This window comes from Crocuta crocuta, unplaced genomic scaffold (assembly GCF_008692635.1).
Source record: "Crocuta crocuta isolate KB4526 unplaced genomic scaffold, BGI_CrCroc_1.0 scaffold334, whole genome shotgun sequence".
In the NCBI taxonomy this organism is placed as follows: domain Eukaryota; kingdom Metazoa; phylum Chordata; class Mammalia; order Carnivora; family Hyaenidae; genus Crocuta; species Crocuta crocuta.
In genome coordinates, this window is record NW_027533260.1 from 1198437 (window position 1) to 1217847 (window position 19411).

The 19411-nt window shown below is 47.1% G+C and overlaps 2 protein-coding genes across 2 annotated transcripts; both read left to right on the forward strand.

Moving 5' to 3' along the window:
• Positions 1 to 92: 92 nt before the first annotated feature.
• On the forward strand, positions 93 to 5620 carry KLK8 (kallikrein related peptidase 8). The gene is made up of 5 exons (XM_077747364.1): positions 93 to 162; positions 637 to 796; positions 958 to 1217; positions 4129 to 4262; positions 5465 to 5620. The coding sequence occupies exons 1-5, from the start codon at positions 93 to 95 to the stop codon at positions 5618 to 5620; spliced, it is 780 nt and encodes a 259-aa protein (XP_077603490.1).
• Positions 5621 to 7226: 1606 nt separating this feature from the next.
• On the forward strand, positions 7227 to 19388 carry KLK7 (kallikrein related peptidase 7). The gene is made up of 6 exons (XM_077747146.1): positions 7227 to 7354; positions 15114 to 15247; positions 15707 to 15866; positions 16004 to 16251; positions 16440 to 16576; positions 18620 to 19388. The coding sequence occupies exons 1-6, from the start codon at positions 7314 to 7316 to the stop codon at positions 18773 to 18775; spliced, it is 876 nt and encodes a 291-aa protein (XP_077603272.1). The 5' UTR covers positions 7227 to 7313; the 3' UTR covers positions 18776 to 19388.
• Positions 19389 to 19411: the final 23 nt, after the last annotated feature.

Below are 19411 nucleotides of genomic sequence, written 5' to 3' on the forward strand. Positions count from 1 at the left end.
GCTCTGCTCCCTTATTTCAAGATCCTCCTAGGATTTAGGTCTCCTCCGTCTGCAGGTCTCAGCCCTACCTTCTCGCTCTCCCAGACCCCACCATGGGACATCCCCCAGCCACTGCAGCCTGGATCTGGATGTTCCTGCTGTTGCTGTTGGAAGCCCGGGCAGGTGAGGGGGGACTGGTGGGAGCCTCAGGAATGCCATTGTGGGTGCTTGTGATGGCGGAGGGAGGGGGGCTGTGAAACACACTCACGTGTGAGAGCTTCTTCAGGCTTTCCCGAGGGTGGATGGGGGCACACACACATGGCAGCAAGCCATGTGTCAGGCCACGCTGCCTATTGCATGAGCACACCAAGCCGGCAGGGCTGCTTGCTGAGGGGCGCAGATACACACGGGAGTATACGGGGTGTGTGGACGCATGTGGGAACATGCTTGGGTGTGTGACTTCGTGTGACTCACGGGCTTCAGCGAGTGTCCGTGTGCATCTGTGTGGCAAGCCAGGGGCCTCGCACATGAGGGTGTGTGGGCATGTGAGGTGGCAGGCAGAGGACTGGCCGTGTGTCTGTTTGAACCCACAGTGGCTTTCCTGGCCTCTGCACTGCTCCCGGGGGTGATGATCCAACCCTCTACCTCCTGCTGCAGGACAGTTGAGGGCACAGGAGTCCAAGGTGCTGGGAGGCCAGGAGTGTGAGGCCCATTCGCAGCCTTGGCAGACAGCCTTGTTCCAGGGTGTCCGGCTGCTATGTGGGGGTGTCCTCATCGACGACAACTGGGTCCTCACAGCAGCCCACTGTAAAAAACAGTGAGTTTTTTTTTTTCTCGGGGCAGAGGTGGGCTGGGGCCTGAGGGAAGGGGAAAAGAAGAGAGCTGGAGACTGGGCTTCTGAAAGAGGAGGGCTGAGGGAAGAGGGGACTGGGACCCCACACTCCTGCCTGGGTCCCAAACTACTCTCCACCACTACAGGAAGTACACGGTACGCCTGGGGGATCACAGCCTGAAGAAAAAAGACAGATCAGAGCAAGAAATGGCTGTGGCTCAGTCCATCCCACATCCCTGCTACAACAGCAGCACCGAGGACCACAGCCATGATCTCATGCTCATCCGACTACGTGGTCGGGCATCCCTGGGGCCCCAAGTGAAGCCCATCAACCTGGCGGATCACTGCCCTCGAGTTGGCCAGAAGTGCACCATCTCGGGCTGGGGCACCGTCACCAGCCCCCGAGGTAGTAGGAGGGAGAGGAGAAGCTGGCTGGACCACTGGGCCCCAAGCCATTGGCAAAGCTTTGCCTCCAGAAGGAGATAGAGAAGGGACAGTGATTGTGAGGCTGAGACTCACAGGTGGCCCAGGTTGGGAACTCCAAAGATCAGAATATTAAGAGAAGTGGTGGGAGAAAGAAAGCAAAATAGCAGATTGTTAAACCAGGTTCCCAAAAAAACAGATGGATGAATGAGTGGATGAAAGAAAGTATGCCTCCTTTATGGTGGAGAGTACCATGTTATGAGACATTTCATTGCACAGGGTCTTACATAATCTTCTTAACAGACTTGGGTTAGATGGGCTCCTCAGTGGCCCAAGAAAACAAACTCCTATGATCTCCTCACGATTCCTGGCACCAGAGACTCTTCCTTTATACCCAGGAGTCCAGGCCCTTCCTCCCCCAAGACCCATAGTCTAGTTTCCAGCTCCCTCCTCACTCTGGACCCCAAGTCTGGACCTCAGTTGAAGTCCTCCCTTTGGGACTTCAGAGTCTAGGCAGCCCATCACCTTACATCACAGTGAAAGAATTGAGGTTCAGCTCAGAGAGGCATGTGATTCACCAAGAAGTAGCAAAGCCCAGGACTCAGGTTCCCTGACTGTCTGACTCCTACTTCTAAGGAGACAAGGGATGCTGTGGAAACCCACCGGCTCATGAATCAGTCAGGTCTGTTCAAACCATGGCTCTACCCTTTTTTCTGGGCAAGTCCCTTTCCATCTCTCAGTCTCACTTTCCTTCTCGGAAAAACGAGGAGACTTGACCAATAGATTGTTTTAAGTTTATTTATTTTATTTTTGAGAGAGAGAGAGAATGAGTAAGGGAGGGTCAGAGAGAGAGAGAGAATATCCCAAGCAGGCTCTGCACTGTCAGTGGCGCCTGATGCAGGGCTCAAACCCATGAACTGTCAGATCATCACCTGAGCAGAAACCAGGAGAGGAGTTGGACGCTTAACTGACTGACGCATCCAGGTGCCTGTGGCCAATAGATTTTTAAGCTTCATAAGAGCTCAGGTTAAAAGCTATTTTCTTCATTGTGCATTCCTAGTGCTCAGGATGGTTCTTTGTTTACCGTAGGTGCTCAATAAATATGTGTTGAATGAATGCATGGATGAGTGAATTGTGGAATGAATGAATGTATCCCTCTTTTAAAAAGATATTTTGAGTTCAGACGTCTTACAATCAATGAGGTTGTGAGTTTGCAGCTTCTGGAGAATGGAGGTGCCAGAAAGAAGTTGTTTCCCTTCATGTCTATTGCTCAAAGGTTAATAAGAAAGATTAATTCCATCTTCTTTCTCTTTTAAATTCAAGTATAATTGGCACACAATATTCTATTATTATTATTATTATTATTTAATTTTTAAAATTTTATTTTAGAGACAGAGAGTGCAGGCAAGGGAGAGGGGCAGTGGGTGGGAAGAGAGAGAGGATCTCAAGCAGATTCCATGCTCAGCGAGGAGCCCAGCTTGGGGCTCAATCCCACGATCCTGGGATCATGACCTGAGCTGAAATCAAGAGTTGAATGCTCAACCGACTGAGCCATCCAGGTGCCCTATAATATTCTATTAGTTCTATGTGTAAACGCAATGACTGGACATTTGTATACACTGAAAACTGATCACCACGTTAAGTCTAGGTGCCATCTGTCACCATACAAAGTTGTAACAATATTATTGACTATATTCCCCATAGTGTACATTACATGGTTAATTCCACTTTTGGTCATCAATTCAACATTTGTTTGTAAGCCTCTGGTATGTCCCAGCTGCTATATTGTGTGAAGTTCCTATCCTATGGATTTGCATGCTAGGTGGGGAAAATAGACAACAGGCAAATACATATTAAATGGATTGTTAGGTAGAATTAAGTGATATAATGAAATATCATGGCGAGTAAGAGGATAGGGAGAGATGGAGGAGTAGTGTCTTTCTTCATTAGGATTGTCAAGGAAGGCTTCTAAGATGAAGTGACTTTTTTTTTTAATGTTTTATTGATTTCTAGGAGAGAGAGAGAGAGAGACAGCATGAGCAGGGGAGGGTCAGAGAGAGAGGGAGTCACAGACTCTGAAATAGGCTCCAGGCTCTGAGCTGGCAGTCAGCACAGAGCCCGACGCGGGGCTAGAACCCACGAACCGCGAGATCATGACCTAAGCGAAAGTTGGACACTTAACCGACTAAGCCACCCAGGCGCCCCTAAGATGAAGTGACTTTTGGAAGAAGTAGGATTTAGCTGAACTGGGGCAGTCTGGGGATGGGAAGATTGGAGAGACAGGGTCAGAGATGTCACAAGGGGACACCTCCATGTCTTTCAGTCACCTGATCCTCAATTGGTGAATGACTCTGGGATGGGGCACCTGCAGGGCTCAGTTAATTATAAGTGTCCAAGTCTCAATCTTAGCTCAGGTCTTGATCTCAGGGTTGTGAGTTCAAGCCCTGCATTGAGCTCCACACTGGGCAGTGAAGCCTAGAAAGTATGAAAGAAAGCAAGAAGGAAGGAGGGAAGGAAGGAAGGAAGGGAGGGAGGGAGGAAAGTGGAGGGGGAGGGAAGGGGAAGGAGGGAAGGAAGGAAGGAAAGAAGAAAGGAAGGAAAGAAGGAAGGAAGGAAGGAAAGAAGGAAGGAAAGAAGGAAGGAAGGGAGGGAGAAAAGGATAAGACTCTGGGCAAGAAGCAGAAGGTAAGGTCCAACAGTCCTTCTCTAGATATTGGAAAGGAAACTGCAGGGGCCATGGCTTAGTTTAATGTGGTGAGACGTGATATGCCCTGCAAAATGTGTCAGAAACCCCTCCTGTGCAGCCATGGGTGTATAGAAGGGAGGTTAGAGTCACACAGGGATTGAGGGAAATGGTTGCTCTCTCTGGAAACTTACAATCTTTACCCTCTCAGAGAATTTTCCTGACACCCTCAACTGTGCAGAAGTAGAAATCTTTCCCCAGAAGAAGTGTAAAGATGTCTACCCAGGGAAAGTCACAGATGGTATGGTTTGTGCAGGAGACAGCAGTGGGGCCGACACATGCCAGGTGAGTGACTTCTGAAACCCCCTTCTTCCCTTGTCCCTCAATGTCCATAGAGGCTTGGGGCTGGGCAGCAAGGGGGACCCCCAAAGAGTTAGCACCCAGAGACGTTATACCCCCATCTCTAGAGCGGGAAGCAGGTTCAGAGAAGGTCACACTCTCCCTGCAGGTCACACTGCACAGGGGTCAGGAACGTTGAATTGTTGCCATCATTTTCTTGGGAACCCTTGTCTTCAGAATAGGGTGCAGAGAGGGGAAGGGAGAAAGGGGGGAAGATGTCCATGCAGGAGAGAGTCTGAAGCTAGAGGGTAAGCAAGCTCCCTGCTCCCTTCCTCAGGAATTTGTGCTGACTCTATCACTGACTAGGTAGTCACTACCTTTCTTTGGGACCTGACTGGGTTTCCTAACACGGCGATCTCCTCCTATGATTTGTTCCTTGGGGAGCAATACTGTCTTACCAACCGGCCAGAGAATGGCGCCATTGACTTTAATGCTCCCTCACTGAGCTCCTCATCCCCAGGGTGACAAATCTTGGGATTTGCCGTAGATATAACACTCTTTCTTATTGGCTGCAGTCTCAGTCTTCAGGGCTCCCCCAGCTTTGTCCTCCTCATGGAAGCCCCACCCCCTTTGCTAATGATTGGTCCCTGAAGACAGTGCGTCCATGCTTCTCTCCCATTGGCCAGGAATGAAGTCATTTCCATCAATGTCGTCCCAGGAAATCTAATCTAAGGATGTTTCCAGTTCCATACAGACAAAGATCTCTTCCCAAAAGACACTACCATTGTCCCTTGTGTGTGTGTGTGTGTGTGTGTGTGTGTGTGTGTGTGTGTGTGTGTCCATCCACAAGAACTCTGCTCCTTCATCTTATATTTGGTAACTGGATTCAAAGATCTTTTCATCCCTGGCCAGGAACGGAGACATCAGCTCAGTCCCCTCCATGTAATCCTCACTGTCTTCTTTCTGGATTGGACCTTTGAGACCTTATTCTCATCCCTCCTTGGTCAGGATGCCCCCCATTGCCCTTGGACTCCCCATATGTGTCCTAGTACATGAACCCCTCACTCCTGTCTTTCACCATTGGTCCCAGGATACAATGCTCTTATCCCTGTTGGTTAGAGAAACCAATCATGCTACAGAACTAGTACTAAATGCTAGGTACAGCAGGGCATCTTAGGTGAAAGTATTCTCTTACTCTCCCCTTCCAGGGAGATTCCGGGGGCCCGCTGGTGTGTGGTGGTGTTCTCCAGGGCATCACATCCTGGGGATCAGACCCCTGTGGGCGTCCCGAGAGACCTGGTGTCTACACCAACATTTGCCGCTACTTGGACTGGATCAAGAAGACCATAGGCAGCAGAGGTTGATGCTGGGACAAGCTCTGGAGCCCCTACAATAAACCTACAACTTAGCCTGGCTCCTTGTCTATCTGTGCTTCGGCCTTGCCGGGAGGGATGGAAGGACAGGGGTCTGCACCTTGCTGGGAGGCTTGATGGGTGGTCTAGAGAGACCAGGATCACCCCCACATGGCCATTCTGGCTATCACCACTGCCTGGAGTGACCCCGTTTATTTCTGGAAGGGCTTGGAGGAATGGGAGGTTAATTTCAGGGGAGAAGACACACAAGGATTTCCAAATATCCAATGGGTTGGCCTGCAAAAGACAGATTTGAAAGAATTTCTTCTTTTTTTTTTAATTAATTCATTTATTTTGAGAGAGAGAGCTTGTACAAGTGGGGGAGGGGCAGAGAGCGAAGGGGAGAGAGACAGAATCCCAAGCAGGCCCCACACTATCAGTGATGTGGGGCTTGAACTCACAAATCATGAGATCATGGCATAAGTCAAAATTAAGAATTGGCTGCTTAACCAACTGAGCCTGCCTTGGAAGGGCAACCTCAGGTGCCCTTGGAAGAATTTCTGTTTAGTTTTTTTTAAGCAGCTAAAGTGTTTCTAAGTTTTGCAGGGAGAGTTCCCCTTCCCCATTTTAAAAATTACAAGAGGGGTGCCGGGGTGTCTCAGTCAGTTAAGCGTCTGACTTTGGCTCAGGTCATGATCTCATAGTTTATGAGTTTGAGCCCCGCATCCTGTTCTGTGCTGACAGCTCAGAGCCTGGAGCCTGCTTTGGATTCTGTGTCTCCCTCTCTCTCTGCCCCTCCCCGGCTGACACTCTGTCTCTCTCTCAAAAATAAATAAACATTAAAAAATTTTGTTTTAATTATAAGAAATGTAGAGTAGGGTGCAGGAAATATATGAACATCTTAAATATGCATCCATGGAACCACCACTCTGATGAACTGTAACACTGACAACCCCCAAAAGTCTGAGAGATAGATTATTTTTTTCCCCTTAGGAGAACCAGAAATCTTTCTCACAGCCTAGAGCTTTTCTGCTGTGGTATGAGGAAATGAGTCACTTCATTGAAGGTGTCCAAACTGAAGTGTGAAGGAAAAGAGATTTGGGGGAGTTTTCATTAGAGCAGAGGCTTAATGTAAGTTGTCTTGAGAAAGATGTGTGTGGAGGGGGTAGTTACTCTAAGGATATAAATAAATTGCAACAGGATAAGGGGACTGGCTCCCCTCTATGTTTCATTTCTTTCTTGCTACCAACCTCTAACTCATTTATTTGGCTCCCTGACGCCTTTCCCTACTTCATGCTTCTGCATTTTCATAGTGCTGGCTCCCGCGTGCACTTCTCCAGTCTCTTTCCTTATTTCACAACCTCTGAACTCCACCTTCACCTGCCTCCAACTGCTTCACTTCCTGAGGATTTCCCAGATTATATTCTCATGCAAGAGAATCCCATTGGTCCAGGTCGATTTTTCTCCTCCAGCCCCATGATAGGCTACTGAAGGGCCAATGGTTTGACTGCATTCAGGTCAGGTGACCAGTCCCATCCAATCAGTGGCTATGTGGAATCAGGAGCTACGAATCATCTGGGACCTGGGCTGTGGGTGGAGCAGTTCTCCGCGAGGGGTGTGGGTGTGCTGGATGCATTGCATGACACACATCAACCTCTGTTCTCCGTGAAATCCCTGAATACCAGAAATCCTGAGGAGGTCTTTCATGCCTGATAGTAAACTGGAGCTGGGGATGCATTTCTGGAGGTGAGACTCAAGGGTCATCTCGGCCTAAAGACTTGTTTTAGAATTTTTATTATGAATAATTTGAATAATTTCAAGCATATATAAAATAGTATAGGAATCCTTGTATACCACCATCCAACTCAATCAAAGCCAATTCTTTCACCAATACTACACACTTCCTTAATGCTGGAATGTTTTGAAACAAATATTGGCTATCATTTTGTTCTTAAATATGTTCATTTGTATTTCTAAAACAGAGTATGGAAAACTACAGTTGATGGGCCAGATCCCAAGAGCTATAAATAGCTTTTACTACGTGATTGGATGCCAGGGAGCATTAATTTTGAACTCTAATTAGGCAAGAGTTTTCCCCCCAAAAGAATTTCATTTTGATCATTAATAGACATGTATGACAAAAATTGGCAACAAATTATTATTACTATATTTTGTATTTCATCAGTTAAAAATGTAGGGAGGGGTGCGTGCCTGGGTTGCTCAGTCAGTTAAGTCTGACTTAATCTCGGCTCAGGTCTTAATCTCAGGGTCGTGAGTTCAAGTCCCTCGTTGGGTTCCACCATGCAACCTACCTAAAAAAAAAATGTGTGGAAATTTATTTTTTCTCTTGTTATGTGAATACCTATGTAATATCCTCAATTTTGCCTCATGGTCTAGAAAACCTAAAATATGTACTATTCGGCCCTTTATAGGAAAAGTTTGCCAACTCCAGCTCTAAAATATACTCTTTTTAAATACATAAACACCTTATGTTTTCACCCCCTACAGTTAGTAATAGTTCCTTAAAATCATCCAATATCCAGGTGATACTTAAATGTCCCCAATGGAATATAAACCAGAGAATACTTGAAGATTGATTTATAGTATTAAGGAGGGGCATGACTGAGGTCTGTGAGGGGAAGAGACTTGTCCAAGGTCAACCAAAATTCAGGAATAGGATTGTGGTCTGTGGGGTCTGGGAGGAAATCTGAGCACTAGGCATGGACAAAAGCTGAAAGGAGCCACTTAGTCAGGGAGCTTTTGGATAGCAATGTCAGAGCCCAAAATGGGTTCAAAATGGCCTATGCACAAGAGGAAACTGATTGGCTTAGATGGCTAGGAAGGCTGTGGGGATGGTTCATGATGTCAGAGGATGTGACATGGGTACTAGAGTCTCAAGTACTTGAAATAGTGACTTAAGCCTAATAATTAGCTCTCTCTCACACGTGCTCTCTCTCTCTCTCTCTCTCTCTCTCTGACACTTTCTCTCTGACACTGCCTACTTCTAAATTCCTCTGTTTTGTTTTGTTGTTGTTGTTTTATCATATGTGTGAGCCGTTTCTCAACTCTGCTTGTCTCTTTCCTTCTCCTGTGGACCTCATTCTAGCCTCTGTAGACAGACTTTTTCAGAAGAAGGGAACCTAGCAGCTGTTGACACACCCAATTAAGCAAACACAGCAGAAACACAGATCTCCATTCTTCTGGCATCTTGATATTACTCCCAGGGAAGAACTCTGATTGGTTCAACTTGAACTGAGTCCACCCCCTTGGATCAATCATTGTTGCCAGGGAGGAAGCAATGCTTTTGTTGGCTTGGCCTGGGTCGTGCATGCATCAATCACACTGGTTGGGTGGGCAGATGGTAAGGTTTGGAGAACTATGACTGAAATTTTCACCAGAACTATCTGAAATAAAAGGGCAACTTCCCAAAAGAAATGGGGAGCTGTTCTTGAAAGAAGAGGGAAGGGAATCCAGAAAGTCAGAAACAATGGGCTTTCAGAGCCCAAGGGGCTGAGTCAGGAGGTTCCAGGGTCACAGTGTCCAGGATCCCTCAGGGCAAGGCACAGCTGGCAGGATAACCAGATGCCAGTTCTCAGGTGTGATCATGAGCTGAAGGATGAGTCATCAGGCAAAGGTTCAGGACACAGGTTTGAGGGGAAGGGATGTATGAGGCTGGGTATCTGTGTGGGACTTGAGAACAGGTGCTGGTGCTGAACCCACAGGGCACAGGAGGGCTGGGACTTGGGGGTCTCACCAATGTAAGGGTGTGCATCCTTAATAGGCGTATAGGGTTCCAAGTCCATTTGGAGCCAAATAAGACTTCAAGAGTGTGAGACAGGAAAATTTTCTTCTCAGAGTGTGGGTTTTCTTCTGATTCCTTAGCTATTTGACTTTGCTCAAGTGATCAAACCTCTTTTAAACCTCCATTTTCTCATCTATAAAATGGGGAATACAGTCCTCACTTGGACCCATGTGAGAAATAGAAATGAGTTCTGACACATCATGTAGCAGGTACACAAGAAATGAAAGCTGCTTCATTCTGGATTAATGGGGTAAGGAGGCTAATATTAACTCACTGTATGCTATGTGTACATCCACTTTCTTTTGATAATTTTATTTAATCCTCCCGTTTGCCTTGAGAAGTAAATTTTTCTCTCCCCCACTTTAAAGAGAGGCAAAGTGAGGATCAGAGAAAATTAAGTCACTTACCTGAAATCACAAGACTGGCAATTAGGATTCACACCTAGGTTGGTCTGACTTGTGAGGCCAAGTTCTTTCTCACACCCCATGGCTAAATGGCTCAGGAATGTCCTCAGAAAGGACAGAGAGTCTACAGTTGGCAAATCTGAGGATGACAGTGGTTCACAAACTTGTATACAAGTATTTATTTAAGTACCTCCTATGTTCCCTGGTCTGAGCTGGGTATGAACATCAGATTTGTTGCTTCTACTCATGTTTAGGTGTTTAGCAACAAAATCAGATTAAATAATTAAACACAGAAATATACACATACAGAGCACAGCAGAAGAGAAGTTCAGGGATGTATGAATGAATAACAGGGCTCCAGAGGAATGTGACTCCCTTCCTCTTTCTGACAGAATGCTGATGAGGCAGGGGGCTGAGGAGAGAATCCGGGAATAAAGATTTGGGCACTAGATAACAGATTGGAAGTCTTAGTAAAATTTCTCTCCTTAGGAAGTCAGGAGAGAAGGATATCGATTGCTGACTCACAGGGCTATGAGGTCAAGTGGTCTAGGGTCTACTCCCACTTGATTTGGGACTCCAAGTCAGGACTCCAAGTTGATATCCTTCAAGGACAGTATCTTCTGGTGGAATTGGTGACATCAGGAGTCTGAGATCTGGGGTCTCATTTTGGATTTGATGAGAGGAAGTGTCTTAGAAAGTTTAGGGACTTAGCTTGAATTTAGTCAACATAGGATCAATGTTAGTATGATGTTAGTTGGTAGACTTTATTTTAGAGTTTGTATGAAACAAAGGGTCAAGATCATGGGTGGAATTGGGAAAATGAAGACAGAGAGGAGGAAGGAGTCAAGCATGGAAATCAATATGGAATTTCAGATAGAAATTGGGTTGAAGAGGAGAACAGGGCTGGAACTGGAGCCAGTGTTAGGATTGGTGTGATTTGGAGATGAGTTCATAGGGAGGATGTCAGTGTGGGCCTTCTGGAATATTTCAGGGATGGGCACTATAGTTTGAATTGTCCATGGGTCAGGCTTGGGACAAAGGCTATGGTGACATTCAGTTTTGGGTCAAGGTTGAGTTTGGTATATGTTTAGGGATTCAGGGTTTGGATCATGGTTTAAGGTTGGTTGAGGTGTGAGCCATAGCTCAAGCTAACATTTGGAGTCAGGAACCTGGTCAGGTAAGTTAGAATTGGACAAAGATAAAGCAGAATTGAGGGCTAGGTTTGGTTATGAACTGAGGTTTTGGTTTAAGACTCAGGTTTGTGTCAAGATTGGTGTTGCAAACTGTGTCATAGTAAGAATTATGCTTGAAGCCAGCGACTGAGGTCTTTCTCATCCTCTCTCTCATGAGCACTTGATCATATCTGACCAGGCCTTCTCAATGAATGGCACCATCATCCATCAAGCAAGAGACTTGAAGTCTTAACATCTGTCTCCCTCACCACAACCTCCACTTAATCTATCCCTAATTCCTATTTTTTTCTTTCCTAGGCACATACTGAATCCATTCTTTTATTGCCATCTTCACCTCCTTAGTGGCCTTATCCAAGTCACCATCATCTCTCATCTGGACTATAGCAATAGTCTTCTTATGTGTTCACATCCCCTTAAAATCCATCCTCCATATAGCAGGTAGAGTGACATTTTGCAAATACAAATCTTGTTATGTCACTCTTCTGACTAAAGTCCAAGTGGTTCACCGTTGTCCACAGAAGAAAGTCAAACTCACCATTACATACAATGTTCTTTATCATCTGGTCCCAGACAACTCCCTGTCTCTAAGCTCCATCCATGACCCCCTTCCATCTCAGGACCTTTGTACATATTGTTTCCTCTAAATGATATACTCTCCAATCCCTTCCCATTTTGCTCTAGTTAAAATTTACTGTTTTTTCAACTCTTAGCTCATTGCCACTTCCTGGGTCAAGGTCTCCAGGAAGTGCTTTTCTTCAGAGCACACATTGTACTTGTAATTTTACATTTGTTTATGAATTATGCATCTTTATTTTACACTAGACTGTCAGCTCCTTGAGGTAAGGAACTCTGTCTAGGTTTGTGCACCATAGTATCCTCAGCATCTAGCCGAGCCTGGTATATAGATTTGTGCTCAATACGTATTTCTTTTTTTTTTTAAATGTTTTATTTATTTCCAGGAGAGAGAGAGAGACAGCGTGAGCAGGGGAGGGTCAGAGAGAAGAGGGAGTCACAGACTCTGAAACAGGCTCCAGGCTCTGAGCCGGCAGTCAGCACAGAGCCCGACGCGGGGCTCGAACCCACGAACCGCGAGATCATGACCTAAGCGAAAGTTGGACGCTTAACCGACTAAGCCACCCAGGCGCCCCTCAATACGTATTTCTTAAGTGTATGAAGTGTATGAAGGATTGGATCCAAAAGACAATGTAGGAGGAGGGCTGGAAAGAGAACTAGAATTGGAGACAGGATTGTGTTTGTTGATTACTGTGACTTCAAGATACAGATTCAAGTTAGAATTGGGTTTGGATTCATGGTTTAGGATCAGATTTGAATTTAACATTGAGGTCTTATTAAGGAAGATTTTGGCTGTAGGAACCAAGACCTCCAAATCAGATAGGAAACCTGAAGAAGTCATGAGATGAAGAAGCAACATAGTTTTTTAATTCACTAGCTCAGAGACCTCATCAAAGACCCCAGTTATCACCATCTCTCTGTTTGGCCATCTTCACTGTTTTGGCTTAGTCTGCCAGCCACATTGCTCCATGGTTCCAGGACTGCCACAGCTGCATAACTTACATCCAAAAGAGGTGCCATCTGGCAGAAGAAAAGAGAACTCTTCAGGTGTCTCTTTTGAAAATAAGACAGTCTTTCCTAGAGGTGCCCCAATGATCTTCCTCTCATTATTGGCCAGGACAGCCTTTCATGTCCATGTCTAAACCAGTCACTGGCAAACAGAATATGGGTTTTATGTTTGGTGCTTTACTGCACCAAAGTATAAGGATGAAAGATTATCCAACCAAAATTGGGGTGCTCATAGAAAGGCAGAAGGAGTGAATGCGTGAGTAGGCAACAATAGTGCCTATTATGGGTCAAATTATGGGACAAAGGTAGGATTGGGTTGAGGTTGGCATTCAGATGAGATATGGGCTGATAGCTGAAGAACCAATTGCATTTTGGAGGTCTGCTTTAGAAGTTGGGGCAATTCCACTTTTAGGAGTTTATCTTCAGGATGCCTGGGTGGCTTAGTTGGTTAAGCATCCAACTTTCGCTTAGGTCATGATCTCGTGATTCGTGGGTTCAAGCCCCGTGTCAGGCTCTGTGCTGACTGCCAGCTCAGAGCCTGAAGTCTGTTTCAGAGTCTGTGACTCCCTCTCTCTCTGACCCTCCCCTGCTCACGCTGTCTCTCTCTCTCTCTCCTAGAAATAAATGAAAAAAAAATTTTTAAAAAAAGGAGTTTATCTTCAAGTAATAATCAGATAATGGTTCCCATCTCATTTAAAGTAAAAGGCTAACTAAGTGTCCATCAGCGGACGAATGGATCAAGAAGATGTGATTTATCTATACCATGGAATACTACATGGCNCTTAAAAAAAATAAAGTAAAAGGCTGAGTTCTACATTGGTCTTCAAGACTCTGTGGCCTTTACATCTTATTATGTCTCTGTCATGGCCTGACCTTGTCTCCCTTGCTCATTCAGTTCCAGTCAAAATGTCTTCCCTGTTAGAACATTCTAGTCTCATACCTGCATGTTTGCTCTGCCTGGAATTCACTACCTACAGGTAGCTACGTGGATCCATTCACCATCTCCTTCATGATTTTGCTCAAATGTCACCTTCACATGGGAGTCTTTTCAGTCATCATTCCAAATATGTAACACCAGGGATCACTGAGAGTGGAGGGAACCAATAACTCCCTGTCCCTCTACCTGCTTTTATTTCTCTCCATAGCACTTACCACCACCGAACAAACAATATTTTTCATGTATTTATTTTTGTATTCATGGTCTCTACCGGCTAGGAGAGCCTCTCTGAAGGAATTTTTGTCTGCTTTGTTGACTGCTGTGTCCCCAGGAGCAAAACAACTTCTGGCAGAGTAGACGTTCAATGGATACTTGAATGAAAACAAGGAGCAAAGATGAATGTACAAAGAAGTTCATCCCAGCATTATCATAATTAAAACTATCCAAACATACTCAGGTTGGAAACACATTACATAAATCATGGTATAATCAGGATGGAATACTATGTAGGAAAGAAGGAAGAGGAAATTATCTAAATAAACCACGAGGAAAAATTGTTCAAGGTGTTTTATAGAGGAAAAAAGTCGTATTATGTAATGCGTAGTACAGGGTTTTTTTTGTTATAAATACATAATATGATAGAAATCTATGTATACTATGATAACAGTGAACATTTAGTAGGGTGCAATTAGGGAAAACACTTTCTTTTTAATTCACATTCCTATATCAGGGCCGGGAGTGAGTTCAGGCTCAAAGACACCACCGGGATCCAGACTGGAAAAGTTCCCACAGGCTGGTGAGGATTAGGGTACAGGGCGTAGGACATCCATGAGAGGGCACAAGAACAAAAAATGGCCCCAGAGGAGGCCAATCCCAGAGCTCGGCTTTCCCTGGGTTCCAGCTCTCACGGCCCCCCTCAGAGCCAGCAGCTGGGCTCGCCAGCCTCAGGCCACCGGGGACATTGGGCCAGAATGGGTGGGGTGAACTGTCTGGGTACCGCCCGACCCAGGCCTCCAGAGGGAGGGTGGAGGAAGAATTGAGTGCGGCGGCCAGCCGATTGCTTTAGCCGCCTCAGGGCCTTGAGATAACTGCGAACACAGGAAGGGGGTGTCTCAGAGCTGGCTCTACCTGCACCCCAGGGCACTGGGGGCGGGCGCGGGGGCGGAGGTGGTATAAGAGGGCCGCCCTGCACAGGGCTGGACATGCTTGGCTCCCGACTGGGTCTGGAGCCGAGATCACATCAGACCCTCCAGAGGTGAGAAGGGGCCTTGTCTGGGGTGTGGGATGAGGCTGGCTGGACAGCTGGGTCCTGCTCCTCAGGGGAGGAGAAGCCTGGAATCCTGGTTCTGAGGGATGAGGGGCTGGAAGTCTGGCATTTGGGGTCTTTGGGGGAAAAAGGAACTGAGGATCTAGACTTGCAGATGGGAAGTGATGGGAACCCAGATTCCTGGGTCCCAAGGAGAAGGGAGGTCTGGAGGCTTGGCCTCCTGGGTCTGATGGAGGAGGGGCTGGGGCTGAGACCCCTGCGTCTGCTGGGGGAGGGCTAGGGGCTTGGACTCCTGCTTCCTGAACTCTTTGTCCTTCCCAGTCCCAGCAGAAGAGACCCTTCCTCTGCCTGGCAACCCCTGGCAAGGCTCAGAGAGGCCACCATGTCAGGGTCCCTTCTCCTGCCTCTGAAGATCTTACTGTTGTCTTTAGCCCTGGGGTCTGCTGAACAAGAAGGTGAGTGTGAACTGGGAGGTCTGACCTCACCCCTGGGGCCTCCCTCCATCCCCACTGACCCTTCCCAGGGCCCCCCTCTCTCCAAAGACTCCCTAAGTCAGTTCCCACCCCCTGCAGCTGCTTCTGCCCCTGGAAGACAAGACTCTTCCACTTCCTGCTTCCTTTTTCTCCTGCTTTTCCGACCCCTGGGGTCTCTGTGCCGTCCAAGCCATCTCCTGAACTCAGTGTTGCTTCCGACAGCTTCGGTGGCTGCCTCCAGACAAGATGCTCCTCCTGGGCCTCTGAACAGACTCTGTCTTTCCCCATCTCCATGTCCTGCCTTCTCCGCACTGGTGTCCATTTCTGCCTTTGCATTTCTCTTGTCTCTGTCTCTTCCCATCTTTCTCTGCAAATCCATCAGCTGCCTCTTCAGCCCCTCTGATGTTTGCTACTCGTGTTTTCCTCCATGTCTCTATCCAGCCCAGGGTGACAAGAGTGGGGAGAAGATTATTGAGGGAGTCCCATGTACAAGAGGCTCCCAACCCTGGCAGGTGGCCCTGCTCCGGGGCAATCAGCTTCACTGTGGAGGTGTGTTGCTCAATGAACAGTGGGTGCTCACTGCTGCCCACTGCAAGATGAGGTATGTGGCAAGGACACTGGAGCCCTCTCTCTGGGTCTCTGTCGCCCTTTCTCAGGGTCTCTGTCCCCTTCCCTTAAGGTCCCTGTCCCTTATCCCTCTCACAGTGTTTCTCTCTGAATGTCACCCTCTTCTCCCAGTGAGTACCGTGTGCACATGGGCAGTGATCAGCTGGGTGATAAGAGAGCCCAGAAGATCCCGGCCAAGCAGTCGTTCCGCCACCCTGGCTACTCCACTCAGACCCACGTTAATGACCTTATGCTTGTAAAGCTGGATCGCCGAGCCAGGCTGTCATCGAGTGTGAGGAAAGTCAACCTGCCCTCCCGCTGTGAACCCCCTGGGACCACATGCACCGTTTCCGGCTGGGGCACCACCACCAGCCCGGATGGTGAGGCTGTCTTTGGGACCCAAGAGCCCTAGCTCCCGACTCCTACTCCCTCGGACCCCAGAGACCAGAGGTCAGGCCCCATTTCATGACTTGAGTGTTGAGCCTCCAGCCCCATCTTCCTTCAGAGTCCAAGCAGTCAGGGGGCAGCAGGTCCAGGCCTACTAGTGACCCCCCCCTCTCTCCACCAGTGACCTATCCATCGACGCTCATGTGCACAGATGTGAGACTCATCTCCCCCCAGGACTGCAAGAAGGTTTACAAGGACCTGCTGGGAAACTCCATGCTGTGTGCTGGCATCCCCAACTCCAAGACCAATGCCTGCAACGTGAGACTCTGCCCGTCCCTAGCCCTGGCTCCCCCGTCATCCCCACCATACAGAACCTGTGCACCTGACCCTGGTGCCGAACCTCCCCTGGTACCCCGCGCCACCCGAGGGCCTGTTTTCCTAGCTCTCTCTATCCCGTTCTCTGCTGGAGCACTAGTGGGAGCCCAGGAGGCTGGCATGACCTTGGGGATGGGGCAGAATGGCAGCGGGAAAGATGATGTTCAGCCAGGTGGCAGGAGAGTGAGGCACTGGCTTCAAGCCCAGACTTCAAGTGGATGCCAAAAGAAATCATATCGTACTAGTGTAATATTTTACAAAATTAAAATCCATGCAGGGGCGCCTGAGTGGCTCAGTCGGTTGAGCGTCCGACTTTGGCTCAAGTCATGATCTCGCAGTTCGTGAGTTCAAGCCCCGCATCAGGGCTCTGCGCTGACAGCTTAGAGCCTGGAGTCTGCTTCAGATTCTGTGTCTCCCTCTCTCTCTGCCCCTCCTCCACTCATGTTCTCTCTCTCTCTCTCTCTCTCAATAAATAAACATTAAAAATTTTTTAAAAATCCATGCAAAAAGTCCATGATGAACAAAATATCAGATTTTCAGTAAAGAGTGATCACCCTTTCAGTAAAGAGCGATCATTTGCCTCAGGCTCCAGTAGTGATGCAGCATAGCACTGTACTGACCCTGTCTTTATCTAAAATTAGGATACCGTGCTCAGCATGGACTTTTTCATACTACGTTTGATATTTTTAAGTATTGTATTACAGTATTATTTATTGCAATTATTGAGATTTTGTGCCCAGAGCTAACGTCTCCTCCACCTTATCCCAGTCCTACTTTTAGGGAAGGAACTGTCTTTCCCTGCTCTTTGCTCCCCCTTCCTCATCTTTTTTTTTTTTTTAGCATTTATTTATTGAGAGAGAGAGAAGGCAGGGGCAGAGAGAGAGGGAGAAACAGAATCCCAAGCAGGCTCTGAGCTGTTGGCACAGGACACGGGGCCTGATCTCAGGAACCTGAGATCATAACCTGAGCTGAAATCAAGAGTCGGATGCTTAACTGACTGAATCACCCAGGAGCCCTGTTCCTCATCTTTATAACCTCCTCTCTGTCTCTTAAGTGTCATCATTTTCCATCTTCCTCTCTCTGTGTGGGATATCTTTCTCTCTCTTTCTTCTCTCTTTAGTCTGTCTCTGTCACTCTTTTTATTTACCTGTCCCTACCTATGCCCATCTCTGCTCCACCCCCTAGGTTTCTGCTTCTCTCTCCCCCTCTCCTTTCTGCCTTCTTTCCACCCTTCTTTCTGTACCCGACTCTCTTTGCCCACATCTATACCCTCAGCTTTCAAGAGGAGGTGGGATGGTGTGTGTTAAAGATAGGGGAGATGAGACAAGGAGGTGTGTCCTAGAGAATGGGCAGGAGGTGGGGCTTTCTCTCTGGTGAGGGCCAGCTTCATGAATATGCAAGTTGTGCAGTGGCGCAGAGCTTCACGCCAAGCTCCTGGAGAGTCCTGCACATGGTTGAACACACTTCTGTGGCTGTCTTGAATCTCTTGATAATTTTTTAAAAATAGTTTATTGTCAAGTTGGTTTCCATATAACACCCCGTGCTCATCCCCACAAGTGCCCTCCTCCATGCCCATCACCCCCCACATATTCATTTTGCACTGCGGTCTGTAAATTATGTCATTGGCTCTGCCCTTGTTTCCCTTTTGTGCACAAGGGGCATGTATCCCTATTCTCTGGAGATGAAGCTACTTCTCCTCCTGGCTTAGTGAAGAGTGGGGAGGGGGGAGTAAGTGGAGCTCTGACCTCTGGAAGCTCCACCTCCTTCCCAGTGATTGGTCCCATTGGCTGAGGCACAAGCCAATGGTTCTCTCCAGGACAGCACTAATTCCTGCTCTCCCACTGGTCCCCAGAGACTGTGAGTCTTTTCTTATTGGCCAGGGCGGAAGTCCATGGCCTGGCGGGACAGAGCATAATAACTGCAAACTGTGGACATGTCAGTGGCGGTTGCTCTGAAATCAAAACTAATCTGCTTTTTCTTCTCCAGGGTGACTCAGGGGGACCACTGATGTGCAAAGGTACCCTGCAAGGCCTGGTGTCCTGGGGAACTTTCCCTTGTGGCCAACCCAATGACCCAGGTGTCTATACCCAAGTCTGCAAGTACGTCAAGTGGATAAATGAGACCATGAGAAGGCATAGCTAACCTCTGCATACCTTCCATCTCTTCATCCATACGCCTCGAACAAGAAATATACAGAAATAAGGACGTGATGAACTGTAGTCATATTTGACTTTACCTTTCCTCAAAGACATTGCAACCTCAACAATATGCCATGTGTGTAAACCAATCAAATTAACAAAGACCTAGGACACAAAAACCTCAGTGTTGGTAAAGACCAACAGGCTCAAACAGTGGAATTGTAAATTGTGCACTTTTTATGGAAGGCCATTTGGCAAGTTGATTGAGACCCTTAGTTACCACCATTGACCCTGTGATTCTAGTTTAGAAAGGTATTACTAAAAACATAAAAAATCCAAGTGTGGCGCAAGGTTTGAATTCATCACATTATCATAGCAAAACAGTGGAAACACTGAACATGTCCCTAATTAGTGGATTGTTTAGGTCAACAATAGGCCTATTTGGGACAAGGATATTAGGAAGCTGTTAAGGATAATGACTTTGCAGAATTGCTAGTGTTATGCAAGAATGTTTGTGTTGTGTGATGGAACATGAAAAAAGAAAGATGCAAATATATGTATGGGAGTCTAACCATGTAAAATGAAATAATCACAAAATAAAATCTGAAAAGACATGGCATACAGTTGGTCATTATGGGGT

Excerpts from the sequence above, each read along its gene's own strand:
- KLK8 (XM_077747364.1), top strand. The coding sequence starts at position 93 with ATGGGACATCCCCCAGCCACTGCAGCCTGGATCTGGATGTTCCTGCTG. Across the intron at positions 797-957 it reads GCAGCCCACTGTAAAAAACA|GAAGTACACGGTACGCCTGG; the intron begins GTGAGTTTTTTT and ends CCACCACTACAG. Across the intron at positions 4,263-5,464 it reads GTGGGGCCGACACATGCCAG|GGAGATTCCGGGGGCCCGCT; the intron begins GTGAGTGACTTC and ends CTCCCCTTCCAG.
- KLK7 (XM_077747146.1), top strand. The coding sequence starts at position 7,314 with ATGCCTGATAGTAAACTGGAGCTGGGGATGCATTTCTGGAG. Across the intron at positions 15,867-16,003 it reads GCTGCCCACTGCAAGATGAG|TGAGTACCGTGTGCACATGG; the intron begins GTATGTGGCAAG and ends CTCTTCTCCCAG. Across the intron at positions 16,577-18,619 it reads CCAAGACCAATGCCTGCAAC|GGTGACTCAGGGGGACCACT; the intron begins GTGAGACTCTGC and ends TTTCTTCTCCAG.